Raw genomic sequence first — 14,387 nt, 5'->3', positions numbered from 1 at the left:
GCGCTGGAACCTTTAACACTGAATCATCTCATCATGATGAAACCTAAAGTTGCTCTTCCTCCCCCTGGAGTATTCGTGAAGGAGGATTTGTACGCTACAAAGAGATGGAGAGTTCAATATCTCATTAAACAATTCGGGGGTCGCTGGAAGAAGGAGTATTTGCTCAACATATCCACAAGACCAAAATGGCACTCAAGTCAGCGCAACCTCAGAGCCAATGATATTGTCATCATCAAAGACGACAACAATAGTAATAATAATAATAATTCATTCATTTTCTATAGTGCTTTTCAGTGACCCAAAGACGCTTACATAAAACACGAAGAGGGAGATGACAATCAGGGGGGACAAGCGGAAGACAGCACAACAGAGAACAGACGCAAGGTGGAGTGTGATAGTAGATAGGGATAAAGGGTGGTTATGGGTAGGGGAGGACATAGGCTTAGGTTTTTAAACGGGATTTGAATATGGGAAGCGTGGGAGAGTTGCGGACAGGTTGGGGGATAGAGTTCCAGAGTCGGGGTGCTGTTCTTGAGAAGGCTCCGTCACCAAAGGTTTTAAGTTTGGATGGTCGGACAGTCAGAGTGAGAGTGGAGGAGGATCTGAGGGTCGGGAGGGGCGATGGGGGATGAGGAGGTCAGACAGGTAGGGTGGGGCCAGGTGGTGGAGAGCTTTGAAAGTCAGGAGGAGGATTTTGAAGTTGATGCGTTGTTTGATGGGGAGCCAGTGGAGCGTGACGAGAACAGGAGTGATGTGTTCACGAGACGGGGTGTGAGGGAGAAGGCGTGCAGCAGAGTTTTGGACCATTTGGAGTCTATGGAGGGAATGAGAGGTGATGCCAGTGTGGAGGGAGTTGCAGTAGTCAAGACGGGACGAGATGAAGGCGTGGATAAGGGATTCAGCAGCAGGGGGGGACAGGCAGTGTCTGATTTTGGCAATGCGGCGGAGGTGGAAGTAGGAGGTCTTAACAATGGAGCTGACATGGGAAACAAAGGAGAGAGTGGGGTCCATGATAACACCAAGATTGCGGGCCAGGGGGGAGGGAGTGACGGTCGCGGTGTCGATGGTGAGGGAGATGGGTCACGTTTTTTTGAGAGTGGATTTGGTGCCTATGAGGAGGAGCTCTGTTTTGTCACTATTGAGTTTGAGGGAATTGAGGGTCAGCCATGCTTTTATTGTAGAGATGCAGGTTTCGAGTTGGGTGAGGGGAGGATTTTGGGTGGGTTTGGTGGTGATGCAGATCTGGGTGTCGTCAGCGTAGCAGTGGAAGTCCAGGGGGTTGAGGTTGAGGTTGCGGATGATGTCACCGAGGGGGAAGAGGTAGCAGATGAAAAGAAGGGGGCCGAGGACTAAGCCCTGAGGGACCCCCTGCGTGACAGGAGAGAGGGTGGATGTGTGACCAGAGAGCGAGACGAACTGTTGCCTGTCGGTGAGGTAGGAGGAACCTCCCGAGAAATCATTGGCAACTAGGATGAGTGGTTGAGACTGTTCAAGACAGCGATGGCTTAGTCCGTCGAGTCAAAGTGCAAGTAGGAGAGCGAAAGTCTCAAAGAAAACAAGATCCCCCTTCCAAACCCTCAGTTAATGAGAGACCAATCCAAAAATGAGTGTTTCTCCTTGAAAATTGAGAAGAACAAACCACAACAGTTATGTGCACACTGCTTTAGTGTTATGATGTGATACAAATCATTTGTATACCTCTGACAGTTCAATGTAAAGTAATTCATTAATTAGAGTCAAGAAATCCTGTACAATTCATTTGCTTCTTGTGTATTTGCTCATTCATTGTAGCAGGATTTGGTGGGAGTGTAAATGGCAGTTAATTTTGTCTATAAGTTCTGCAACTTTGATTTTTGCACCACTCTTATTTTCTTACTTCCTGTTATCAAAGACAGTAGACTTCCTGCCTCCGTCTCGACAAAAAGCACCCGCTCACGATGCTACAGAGTTGGTAAAACATGCAAACAAACTATTTACATGTCGTTTCCTGCGTTAAAACTTGTAAAAGGTTATTTATTGTGGTTCACTGTGTTTTTTGTGTCATTGTATTTCTTGTGTAAAGACTGTTACCGCAAGGTATGTGTGTGAGGAAGACGGGCTAATAGCAGGCTGAGCTCAAACTTAGTGCCCTTGGAAGCAGAAGGAGGTAGTAGGAGACTAATGGTGTATTCATTGTAAAAAGAGTGTTTCATTTATTTAAAACGGAGAGAAACTGTCATTATTTTATTTGAATAAGAGCTGCAAATCATAGCAGTTTAAAAACGGTAGTTTCATGTAAAATTTATTGCTAAAGTTTACAAAAAATGCATTTGTTTAAGTTTAAAATGTGAACATGATTTCTATGTATTATTTACTGAAATCTGGTACTATGGCATTTGTATTTCTGTCCATTTTCATAGTTTCCACGGTGTCAGAAGGTGTTAAAATGCCAGTGGTGAAAGGAGGACAGAATTAAAGTCGAACACCAGTCGAAGCTCTCAAGCTACATTTAAGACTCTAAAAACGATTGTAAGATAATCTCTTTTTGATTTTATACTGATATTTAAAGAAATATATACTGTCTCCAAAGGGCTTGGACTAAGGACATTTCCAGTTTATCATGTGCTTAACAACTCACGCTCAAGTTTATACAAAAAAAAACAGCTAGAAATAAGAAATATAAGTCATCTTTGCTTATTCTGTAGTTATTTTTTAACTACTTGGTTCGTATTATATTATTACAGTGTATTAACGACCTGCTGAGCAAATATATGGCTGTTTGGGAGAAATAATGGGAGGCAGTTTACTTACTTGAATTATAGTAATTTGGGTAATTTGAACTAATTAAATGTTTTACCATTGCCGCTGCTAGTTAGCTAGCTGAATGTACCACATTTGTCGGCGCATGTGCACACTGTTATTTCAGTACTTCCATCACGTGCATCACAAATCCTTTACAGTGAATTACGTACTTCTATGGAGTGCCGTTTGTAATCCTTTGCCGCTGAATGACATGCTTTTATGATGGCCCAACAGACAGACCCCGACCTATCTATCGTTACAAAATAACCATATTTGTTATGTTATTTTTAGTGAGCCACTGATCATTGTGCACTAATTCCAGATTTAGCTCAAGCTTTGCTTAATTTTCCCCAGATTTAGCAAATAAACACCCCGCAAAATACACAGAAATTTTTTAGGCACTTATTCACATTTATAAACTTAGAATTATATTTTAAATCGAAATCTTGAATCTATATCTACATCCTAAATCTACATTTTATACATTATATCTAAGTCATAATGGTAAATCTGAGTGAAATGAAAACAACAATTGACAGGAAAACTGACAAGATGTAAGTCGTGCATATGTTCAAAACTAGACCATAGGTTAATATTGTATATGCCAGATCCCCTAGAAAGCCACATGCTTTATGGATTCATAAAATTAGATACACCATTTTCTTGTTATTATATGATATACAATTTATCTGATGAATGTGAATCAACTGCATTTGACATGTTCAAGTAACCCACACAGAATTTGACCATGTTCTCATGTTCTTATTGGGTGGCCCTGCCCAATCATATTATTATTCTTAGTCAGTAGGTTAATGCTCGGTCATTGTGCGTGTGTGTGTGTGTGTGTGTGTGTGTGTGTGTGTGTGTGTGTGTGTGTGTGTGTGTGTGTGTGTGTGTGTGTGTGTGTGTGTGTGTGTGTGTGTGTGTGTGTTGGCCGAGGCAGGCCCATTCCATTCTTTTGTATTTTACAAAAAAAAAACGAAATAAAGCAGAGTTGAGGCTTTCAGAACTCAAACATTCTTATTTTTAACCCGCCAACATACGTTGTTGACAAGTCGACAAGACAAACTGGTGTCACCGTATTCTGTTATATATACATTTAACTGCCTACTCCTCAGTATAGACAACGGTGGATTTCTGTACAAATCACTGGCACTACTGCCCTCTAGTGGTCAGATGTAAGTATCCCACTCTACAACATAATCTATGAAAGTTAGGTTTTTAATCCGTCTCTCCTCTCTCTATTGTTTTAGTGTTAACAAACTCCAGGACAACTACTGCCGCAATGTTGAACGTGGAATATGAAGCATTAGTTAACCATGGGGGGCTGAAGGGAATGTGTCGATATCGCGCCAACTATGCTCTTATCTTCCTCCTCCTCGCAATCTCTGGTCTCATGTTCCTGCTACGCAACGTTCTCACTCTGGAGGTTAGTGTTGCATCGGTCATTGTGTGTGTGACAAAGTAACATTTTGTTTAATTCCTGAGTGACTTAGTGGGCCCAAAATATACTATTTGTGATCCTTTATTATATTTTTTATCACAGCTTAATGCTAGGCCTTCCTGAATTAACATGAAATACACCTTAATAATAGCACGTCTTTCATTTTTATTGCACTATAAAAAATGAAAAATTGTTTTTTTTGGGGACATCACACTTCCTCTACCAGTGTGTAGCACCCACCTCAGTGATATCAACCAGTATGCACCATAAACCTCCCTAAATGCTGGCTATCACAGCTGAATGGTAAGAAATGACACGGATGATCATTATATATATATATATATATATATATATATTGTGGCGACCACGGGTGTGGGCGCCATGTTCCGGAGCCGCGGGGATTCTGGGAATTGGGGTTGTCAGTTGACAAAAGGGGTTTTGTTAATTTATTCTGTTAGGTTAAGTGGGGTTAACGGGTTTGGGGTCTTTATTGGTTGTGTGTTAATTGTATGTTGTTCCATATTTGTGTGATGTGTAGTGTGATCGGGACCATTAGTGAGAGTGTTGTGTGTGTTGGTCAGGTGTCCCGTGTTTCTCTTATGTTCGTGGTCGTTAATAAAGGTAGTCCGTAGTCGTGCGGTGTATGGGGCACGGAACTGCATAATTGGTTCAATCTGGGCTCCCGTCTCTTCCTTCCCGTGCTGCTCGCCACAATATATTTTATGGTATGTACGAACTATGCAAGCAGCACTAACCAAAATGTGTAATCCAGGCCCTCACGCATGGCAATACACCGATTTGTCATGTGTCCGCAAAGGTTCGGACTGGCTCCACAAACAGAGGTAGTCGAACTGTCTGTCCACAGCAACATGAAGGCAAACACTGACTAGTTTTCAAGACTACTGCACAAGGGCGTGGTCACCTTCACATTGAACCAAACCTCTCTTCTCGTCCTCCTCAGAACCTGGGCTGGCAGAACAGCAGCCACACAGCCCAAATGAGGCCCGCCCCTCCGTACCAAGCCCACACCTTCTGCAGACACGTGGGCCTGGAGCCCAGCCCCTATGAAGCCCTGGAGGATCGCTACCTCCTCAAAGCCATCGCCTGGCCCAAGCTCCCCGCCCGCCCCGCCCCTGCGCCCCTACACCAGACCAGCGACCCTGTGCACAGCCTGTTCACCATCCTGCCCTCAAAGGGCCAGAAGAAGTGGCATGTTGGGGACCAGCTGGAGGCCCTGGTCCAGATGCACGACTTCCAGGGCAGTCCCAAGCGCTACGGCGGGGACTTCCTGGTGGCCCGGCTGCACTCCCCGGCGCTGGTGGCCGGGGTGGCGGGTAAGGTAGTGGATCACCTCAACGGCTCCTACTCGGCAGTGTTTCCCCTGCTGTGGGGGGGCTCGGCCCAGGTGCAGATCACCATGGTGCACTCCAGTGAGGCTGTGGCCGTGCTGCAGAGACTCCGGGAGGAGCGGCCCAACCGGGTCTTCTTCAAGAGTCTGTTCCGCTCGGGCAAGCTGTCCGAGACCACCACGTGCATCCCGTGCATGCCGCTTGATTCACCGCAGCAGGCACTGTGCGACTACACCGACCTCCTCACAGGGGAGCCCTGGTACTGCTTGAAGCCTAAGCTGCTGAGCTGTGACACCAGGATCACCCACGCCATGGGAGGCTACGAGAATCCCCTCTTCACCAACAAAGAAGCACTGCTCTTTCAGAGGTCTGGCGCTGTTTTTTTCGTTCATGTAATTTATAACTTTGGAAATGTGTTTCATACCTATTTGTTTAATTACTCGCAGCCATATGAACCTCAAAGTTGTCATCCATGCGTCAGGACGCGATCGGATCAACGTGCTTCCTCATAAGAAAGGTACACACTCATGGCTAAAGTTTGTGGAGAAGGTTGCTTAGGTGGTGGTGGGGCACAGTTTTATGGCTTTCTTCTTTTGAAATGTCTTGTAATACTCTTATCCAAGATGAAACAGAGTTAGAAAGCTGCACCATCAAAGCAGAGCCGGACAAGTACACCCCTTCTGGCTATTACTACCAAGGCACTTGGAGGCCCCTCGGTGGAACTTCTGTTCGCCAGTTTAACGACTCCACGTCCATCACGCAGTGCCTTACTGGCAAGGTGATCCATATGTACGGAGACTCCACGATGAGGCAGTGGTTTGAGTACCTCAGCGCATTCATACCAGGTGAGCACTGACTTTATCTCTGTGTGCACGATGCTCTGACCCTTATTCATGTCCCATTGTTAATTTCCAATGTGTACGTTATTTCGGTCATTCCTTCAAATCAGATTTCAACCTGCACCGTTCAAGGAAGGTTGGGCCCTTGATGGCGGTGGACTTTAAAAACAACATCCTGATGAACTACCGCTGTCACGGTCCGCCCATCAGAATCCTCCCTGTCAGCACCAGCGAGCTGCGCTACGTCGCCAATGAGCTGGACGGCCTGGCCGGAGGCCCCGACACCGTGGTGGCCTTCAGCATCTGGGCCCACTTCACATCTTTCCCCATTGAGGTCTACATACGCCGCATGCGGCACGTCCGCCAGGCGCTGGTACGGCTCCTGGACCGGGGCCCCGGAACCCTCGTGATAATCCGCTCGGCTAACTTTGTGGCCATGGACCAGACGACAAGCAAGCACAGCAGCGACTGGTTCTCGCTGCAGATCGACAAGGTTCTCAGGACGATGTTCAAGGGCCTGGGTGTTGTGTTTGTGGATGCCTGGGAGATGACTTTAGCCCATCATAGCCCCCACAACATCCACCCGCCCCCGCCCATCATCAAGAACATGGTGGATCTCCTCCTGTCTCGTGTGTGCCCTGAAAAGAAGAAGAGCTAATGGCAAAGTAAGAAGGGGGGAAGTACTGGATTCAGATAGATGTGATTGAGGAGCGGGTAGGAGACGCATCCTTCTGTCTTTTCTTGTAGCCTCAGGTTGGTTGTTAAAATATCAGATTATGTTTCAAATGTAATCTCTAATCCTGAAGATGTAAATATTTGTGTTTCAGATGTAAACTGTGTCTTGGTTCAATATTTCATCGCTATCTTTTTTTATACACCAATGAATTAATTAAATTAAATTCCAGACCCCCAAACCCCCCAACATTTTTGATCACCATCCACCACTGACGCACGCAACTCGTATACGCACACACAATGACACAGGGAGAGGCTTTCATGATTTGTATGAAATCAATGTTTATTTCAACAACTGCGCCATCAACATTCAACATCAAAATTATTTAAACGGGGGCTTAGGCAGGTAGGCCTACATGCGTCGAAAACAGATCGCTATTTATTTTACTGAACAAAGCCTGCGTGACGGTAAACTAGACACGTCTGGAGCATATGGAAACTATGGCCAAAAAAATAAGTTCACACTGTGTGTCTTTTTACAATATATTTGTTACCAGCATTCGTAGTGTTGATCAGCAGAGCAATAGTATGCCAAAGACGTTGACGTTGCTTAGCAACCAAGGACACTGGGGTTGAAACATTACCGGACTACTTGCGGAGTGATACGACAGAAAGAAAATCAACTTTCCTTGGCAGCGGTCATTATATGCTTAGCAACGGTGAATTATCAAAAAATGATTCTCCACCGGAAGTTGTTAAGGCTCATGCAAGTGAACGGAGCGTTCAACAGTATTGAGAAGAGCCGTGTAATGAATAACGATAGCCACATTCATTATTAGATTTTCTACGTGACTCCGACTATTCGACAATGGTTGCCCATGAGGACAAAGTCTGAAGTATGGGCATATTTTGGGTATTATGAGAATGCCGAAGGACAGTTGATTGAAGACAGTTATCCTGTCTGCAGAACGTGCAAGAAAAAAGTTTCTGCTAAAGGCAGCAATACGTCGAATCTCATGACTCATCTTCGTTTACTTGTACAGTCTTGAATGTTTGGATTAAACCTGCACTACTGTAAATGTTCCTGACAAATAAGCTGTTTACATGCTTAACCCTTGTTCCTTTGTTAAAAGTTGCGACATTCAGTGACGTTTACTTGATTCAAGATCATTTTAAAAAGCTTTTTTAGAAAGAGACAGATATTACCTTCACGATAAGATCTTTGGAATCCTCCTGACGACCTCTTCTCTTGTCACACCGTCTTTGGCCATCAGCAGCAGCTCGGTGACACCCAGAGCTGCCAGGGAAAGAGAAGTAGGCCTACTGTCTTCAAACCTTGATTCCTGAACTAAAGCTGGGCAGACACTGGGCGATTTTTGGCCTATTTTCAGACAGATTGTTCAGCCGAGTTTCGGCTTAATCGTGTGTTGTGCATCGGGTAGTATACATGGGGTAACGAGAAGCGACCTCACGACCAACTCCCGATCAGCAATCGTATGGTCGCGACAAGAGCAAAGCTGTTTGAAACTGGTCGCCCCTCGTTAGGGTATTACACAACGCATCAGAGCATCGGGCCGTATAGTGTGACAACATGAATCGTGAGCAGCAAAATTTTTAAGCTGAGTCAAACGATTGAAAATATCGTACAGTGTCTGCCCAGCTTAAGACTCTTCAACAAGACAGTACTGCTTCATCTTAATTTTTCTGGGATAGAAAACACATCCTTCCACATCTCCAACTCATCTAAAGAATCTTTGAGAAGTTGCCCCTTCCCTTTTGGTCAAGCTAAAATATAACAAAAATTAACCAAAAATACACAACTGTACTGTACATAAACACAGAAAAACACGGCAATTGTGCGTGGGAGGGCTTATGGATCCTCGTCTTGTGTGCCGAATCCATCCATGGATTGACCTTACCTCAATGTCTCCTCAGGCAGAAGAGACATGCGGGCATGTGGTTGGTGGTCATATACACTACATCCTCAAGCCGAAAAAAACCTTCTATAGGGTTTAGAAATGGCGAGAATATGACATCAAATTGTTTATGGTTGGTGTACCAGTTCTGGACCAAAACAGCCCGATGGAAATGAACATTATCCCAGACAACAAACCTGGGCTGCTCTGATCTGTCCTGTTCAGCTGCATCATGAAGTGCATCTAGAAGTGTGATGATGTGTTGGGCATTGTAGGGACATATTTTTGCATGATGGTGCAGTTACCCTCGAAGGCTTATGGTGGCACACAATGATATATTTCCCCCGCGTTGCCCCGGGACGTGCACAATTGCCCTTTGGCCTTTTTGTAGCTGGCTCATAGGTGTTCAGTTTTGTAAGTAAGTGTTTTGAGGTGTGTATTTAAGTATTTTTAATTTGTTTAGTATTTTGAATAGATGTGTTTTCCCAATGATATACTGAGATGTCATTTTTGAACTAAGTGTCTTATGTTTGAAATAGTGTGCAGGAGCAAGTGTGTTGCAGAATAGCAACTAAAGTGCAAAGCAGCGCTTTTGTTTAAGAAATGGTTACATGTGTTTAAGGTATAGTAACAAAAACTTCAAGTTGTGTTACTTTGGTCTAAGCATGTGTCTATAGTGTTCAAGCAATTGAAATAAACTAATTAATTAAGGTCGCCACCAGAGGGCGCCCCCAACACATTTGCCGCCCTAGGCGTGCGCCTAGGTTGCCTATGCCGATCGCCTGCCCTGGGTACAAGACTGCGTAGATTAGTTGGAACGAGGAAGTAACTCATCCCACTCATCCCATAAACCACTGCTGACCGTGTGTGTGTGTGTGTGTGTGTGTGTGTGTGTGTGTCATAAAGTGTATATAGTGTTGTCATGGACAACATGCAATCACTGCTTGGGCGTCCGTCAATGGTGGTTCCACCCATTCACGAGTGTGGTTGCAAAGACACAATGGATAGTTACTTAAGGGAATAAAGTTACTTGTTTTTTATGCATGTAATTCAGTTATGTATTCATTCAACATTATGTATTCCCAGCCTTTATCTAACCCAAATGACTATATAGCACTGCTATATCATATATATTTGTTATTATTATTCAGCAGCATGATAACGACATGATTAGTACAACTCATGTGGGCTACCTAACTAGCCAGCCAGCAAAACTCACCACAACCCTGTATGTCTTCTCTTTCAAGCCTCGCCCCCACAAACACTTGCGTCCAGTACATGGCCTGACTTGTACTGGTTTCACCCATTTGGACTCTCTTGTCCTCACCTCTAAAAAAAACGCATCATGTCAGAAAGGGAAATCACGTGGTTACTCTGCGGTAATCGATTTCAGGTTGCAGTAATCGACGGTTAGACTTTCGCGCCGGTGGTAAACGTTTCCACGTATCAGCGAGCTCCAACAATCAAACATGTTGTGTTACACTTTAGTTATTGTGGGTAGTGTACTACTTTTAAATGACAACGTGAATCAAACAAGTTTTTCTGAAAACTTTACTTTAACTTGTGGCTTCTACAAGAGCATATTTTTAATCATAACCTCGATGCAGAATATTAATGGGATTTTCACTAACGGAACTACACTAGCTGCATTTCCATCCCCCTGATTTTATGCGAATTTTGAAGTATCGAATCAGTAAACGTGATGGAAACACCAACATTCGCATAGAAATCCTCTAATTCGCAAAAAAGTTTATCCGCTCGCTTGAGGTGGTTTTTGAGAAATGTGAAAGAGAGTAAATGCATTGTTGTGCCTGAACGCGGTCATTGAACGATAGTTCATGAACTCGTTTACATTTTTGGCGAACGTGAACTGAACGTACTGTATTACTGCCTTAACTTTGTTCAATAGGGGGGTTATTTGTTTATCAACACGGCGGATGCGCGAGCAGAATGTCGTGTTGTTTGACCGATTGCCATGGTTATCTCTGTGTGATTAATTTGCAGTTGCGGTGTTGTCAGCTTACTGTTACATTAAACTGAATTCAGAAAACGCGGTTATATGCTATAGACCCTATTTTTATCTGTCGTATAAAGGCTGGGACGAATTTCAAATTATAGATATGTACACTTTATGTTGAAAGTATAGACCGTCGCGATTCCCATTGAAACGAATGGCGCGGTGATTGTTCTTCAAAACGAGAGCTGTTAAATTGTGAAAAAATGAATTAAACTGTAATCAGACAATGCTTTTATATGCTATAGAGCCTAGAGTATCTGTGGTATAAAGGCTGAGACGAATTTCGAATTATAAATATGCACAATCCATAACGTTAGCTCTCTGGCTCATAGCTCAGCGGACTAGAATACCTCCTAGAATCATTGCTTGTTGGCCGGAAACGGAAAGGGGGGCTGTTTACGTTTGGTTGTAGTCTCTAGTTCGCTCAGTTCTCCGTCTCAATAGTAGGGCTAGAACAGAGAGAAAAGACTACAACCAAACGCGAACACCCCCCCTTTCCGTTTCCGGCCAACGAGCAATGAGCCTTCCAACAGAAATCAATGGGATTTACAAAATGCGCTAAATGTGCAATAAAACAAGATAGAAACTGTATTTCACTACGATACTTGATTCAACCACTCTATTTCATCCTAGACAAACCACAAAGGGGGCTCAATGTTCAAAATACCGGAAAAAAATAATAGCTCACAACAACATATTGAAAAAAAGAACTATGAACTAGTTCATTTTTTGGAACTGTGAACTTTGTTAAAAAATTTGAACTATGAACGTTTAACTGAACTAGTTCATTTTAAAATTTGTGAACTGAACTTTGAACTAGTTCACGTAGAAAGTGAACTTTCCCAACACTGAGTAAATGCGCAAAATGGGAGATGGAAACACACTTTTCGAAACAGCTGTGACGTAGTGAACATTAAACACACAGGACTGACAACGTCCTTCCGAATTCCGCATAACGACCGGCCATAGCAACCCTGCCAGCATCAACTTGTAGCGTCAATATATTTTTAAGCGTTTGTATACATAGACATCCTATATCATATATATATATAAGGATGTCTTTGTTTGCATATCCTTTAATTATACCGTGTCCATTAATCCCTGATATATGGACACCTAATAAGTAATTCCAGTCAAATTGTCTGTTCAGCCTTGAAAACGAGAGCTGGTACAATGTGGAAAATGCATTAATGCACTGTAATCAGAAAATGCGGTTCTATGCCATATACCCTATATTATCTGTGGTATAAAGGCTGGGGCGAATTTCGAATTATAAATATGTACAATGTATCCTTTAAATACGTCCATGGAACAGATGGCCAATGTGAATAATAGATACGTGTGGACCGCTGAAGAGGAAAAACTTTTCCTTGCTCTCATTGAAGAAAAAAACATTACAGCTATTTTAGCTGTAAAAAAAATGCAATTCCACTATATATCAGGACCTAAGAGAGGATGTTATCAAAAGGATACGACAAGCCCTGGAATGTGTGTCGTTTTCCGCTCCAACCACTTGATGGAAACGCACCTAATTCGAATTTCTTTTTTGCAAACTTTCTAAAGATTTGCTTCACCTTTTAGATGGAAACGTGACTACTGTTGCGCTCCTTGGATCACGCCAAGTCCAGGCAAGATGGGGGAGGGGGGGAGATTCACGGACGAGGTAATGTATGGAAGCTTTATACATGCTACGTTTAATCACTTAATGTTATTTAAATAATTTGTAATGAAATAGCCGCAATTTATGTCGGCCAAAGTTACGTTAACCTGCTAAATTTAGATGGATTAGGGAAATCAGAATTAGATAAAGTTACATGGAGAATAGCATGGTGGGCCATTTTAGCCCAGCACTGTTCAAAAAAATCAAACTAACTAGGGTTAATACCACTACTTAAGGCTAGATCGATATTAAAATGTCACATCACTTAATGAGGTATTTAGCCTTCTGTAACAGTTATCACTGTTGTAAGCTACGTTTGAAATGACGCACAGCTCGTGCAAAAGTTTGACTTGTTGCTAATTATGTATATCTCCTGCATTGGAAGTCATTCCCATATTCAACGTCTTAAACCAAACCGTTGTTGTAATTACATAAACAAAAAAACATTGTAATGAACCATATTATATATGTAGTAGAGCCTGACTGATAATGGATTTTTAAGGCCGATACGATACAAATATTTTGTGATTTAAAAATCCGATATTCCGATATATCGGCCGATATATATTTTAAAAAGAAATTCCAGAAACGCGTAACAAAACATAAACAGATTTCCCTAACATTGGTTATTTTTGGTTATTCATGAGTCCTTTCTAAAGTTATAAGGTAATGCAGTTTAAAAATTAACTTTATTTTATTGTTTTATTGTCACAACAGAAAAGAACATCAAAATATATTAAAGTTCTGATAAATAAAATGTATAAAAATACAAACTTAAGATATGAAACTCAAAGTCCTTTGAACAAAAAGACTATACCGATAGTTTGGAAAATGCTCAATATCGGACGATAATATGGTAAATTGGTCGGGCTCTAATATATAGTGACACAAATAGAATGCAACACTTGGTATTTACAGAAGACTGTTTAACTTAACAAATGTATTGCTAAATTATTAACACACTTTACATTAATAAGTAAAAGTACTAACGTTTTCTAAAACACATGACAGCTCTTTCAATATAGCTTCATAGATATTGTTTGTTGCTGATCATGTCCTTTCCGTATCTCAAGATTTTTGTAAGTGCTTCTGTTGACATGTTACTACTGCATGTTCCAAGAAGACAGCTAGTGATAGCTCGTCATTGGGTGTATCAATTTCAGCTGTCGATGATGCCCCGAGACCCCCATAACAGCGGGCAAGACCCATGACAGGAAAACAAAAGAGGGACGGCCACAGGAAAAAGCAAAGGAAGAGCTAGCGGTGCATCAAGAGGAAGGCCGGTGGGTAGAGGAAGAGGGACGGCATCAGCAGGCGGCAAGGCAGGAGTGAGCGGGATACATGACTAGTACCCCGACCCATAGTGCCAGCAAACTGGGTTCATGGCAGCACTGTCAGGATTACTGTTAGCAACATCACTCCTGTAATTTTCTTTAGAAATACCTACCTTTTTATAGAAGGCAAAGCGTTAGTCATTCTTTTGTACATTTTATAATTGATTTTTGTTACAATATATATTCCATGGTTCTTTATAAGGCTGCTTATTCAAATAGTAGTAAGAGTTTGAGTGATTAAATACAGAAGCAATGTTTTTATACACAATACAATACATTCATTTCTATCTATCGAAACAAATATTTGTTTTAAAATGAAAAGGTTGCTTTGTGATGAATGGATTTAGATTCAATTAATAAAATTAAACAATT

At 42.4% G+C, this 14,387-nt stretch overlaps 1 protein-coding gene across 3 annotated transcripts; it reads left to right on the top strand.

The window, feature by feature from the left end:
• The first annotated feature begins 1,912 nt into the window (after positions 1 to 1,912).
• LOC307084482 (NXPE family member 3-like) lies at positions 1,913 to 14,387 on the top strand. 3 transcript variants are annotated; one of them, XR_013812318.1, is made up of 9 exons: positions 1,913 to 1,951; positions 2,400 to 2,508; positions 4,035 to 4,210; positions 5,187 to 5,941; positions 6,021 to 6,091; positions 6,198 to 6,419; positions 6,524 to 7,078; positions 12,603 to 12,684; positions 13,845 to 14,387. XR_013812318.1 is itself a non-coding variant. In XM_079748888.1 (7 exons), exons 3-7 carry the CDS (start codon positions 4,067 to 4,069, stop codon positions 7,069 to 7,071), a joined length of 1,740 nt encoding a protein of 579 aa, XP_079605014.1. In that variant the 5' UTR covers positions 1,913 to 1,951; positions 2,400 to 2,508; positions 4,035 to 4,066; the 3' UTR covers positions 7,072 to 9,880. The 3 variants fall into 3 exon arrangements, 2 of the variants coding, with proteins under 2 accessions (XP_079605014.1, XP_079605015.1); XM_079748888.1 differs by lacking the exons at positions 12,603 to 12,684; positions 13,845 to 14,387 and having other exon boundaries at positions 6,524 to 9,880; XM_079748889.1 differs by lacking the exons at positions 1,913 to 1,951; positions 2,400 to 2,508; positions 4,035 to 4,210; positions 12,603 to 12,684; positions 13,845 to 14,387 and adding an exon at positions 4,853 to 5,067 and having other exon boundaries at positions 6,524 to 9,880.

This window comes from Pollachius pollachius, assembly GCF_949987615.1.
Source record: "Pollachius pollachius genome assembly, chromosome: 13".
Lineage (NCBI taxonomy): Eukaryota > Metazoa > Chordata > Actinopteri > Gadiformes > Gadidae > Pollachius > Pollachius pollachius.
This window is presented reverse-complemented; position numbering and strand designations above follow the sequence as displayed.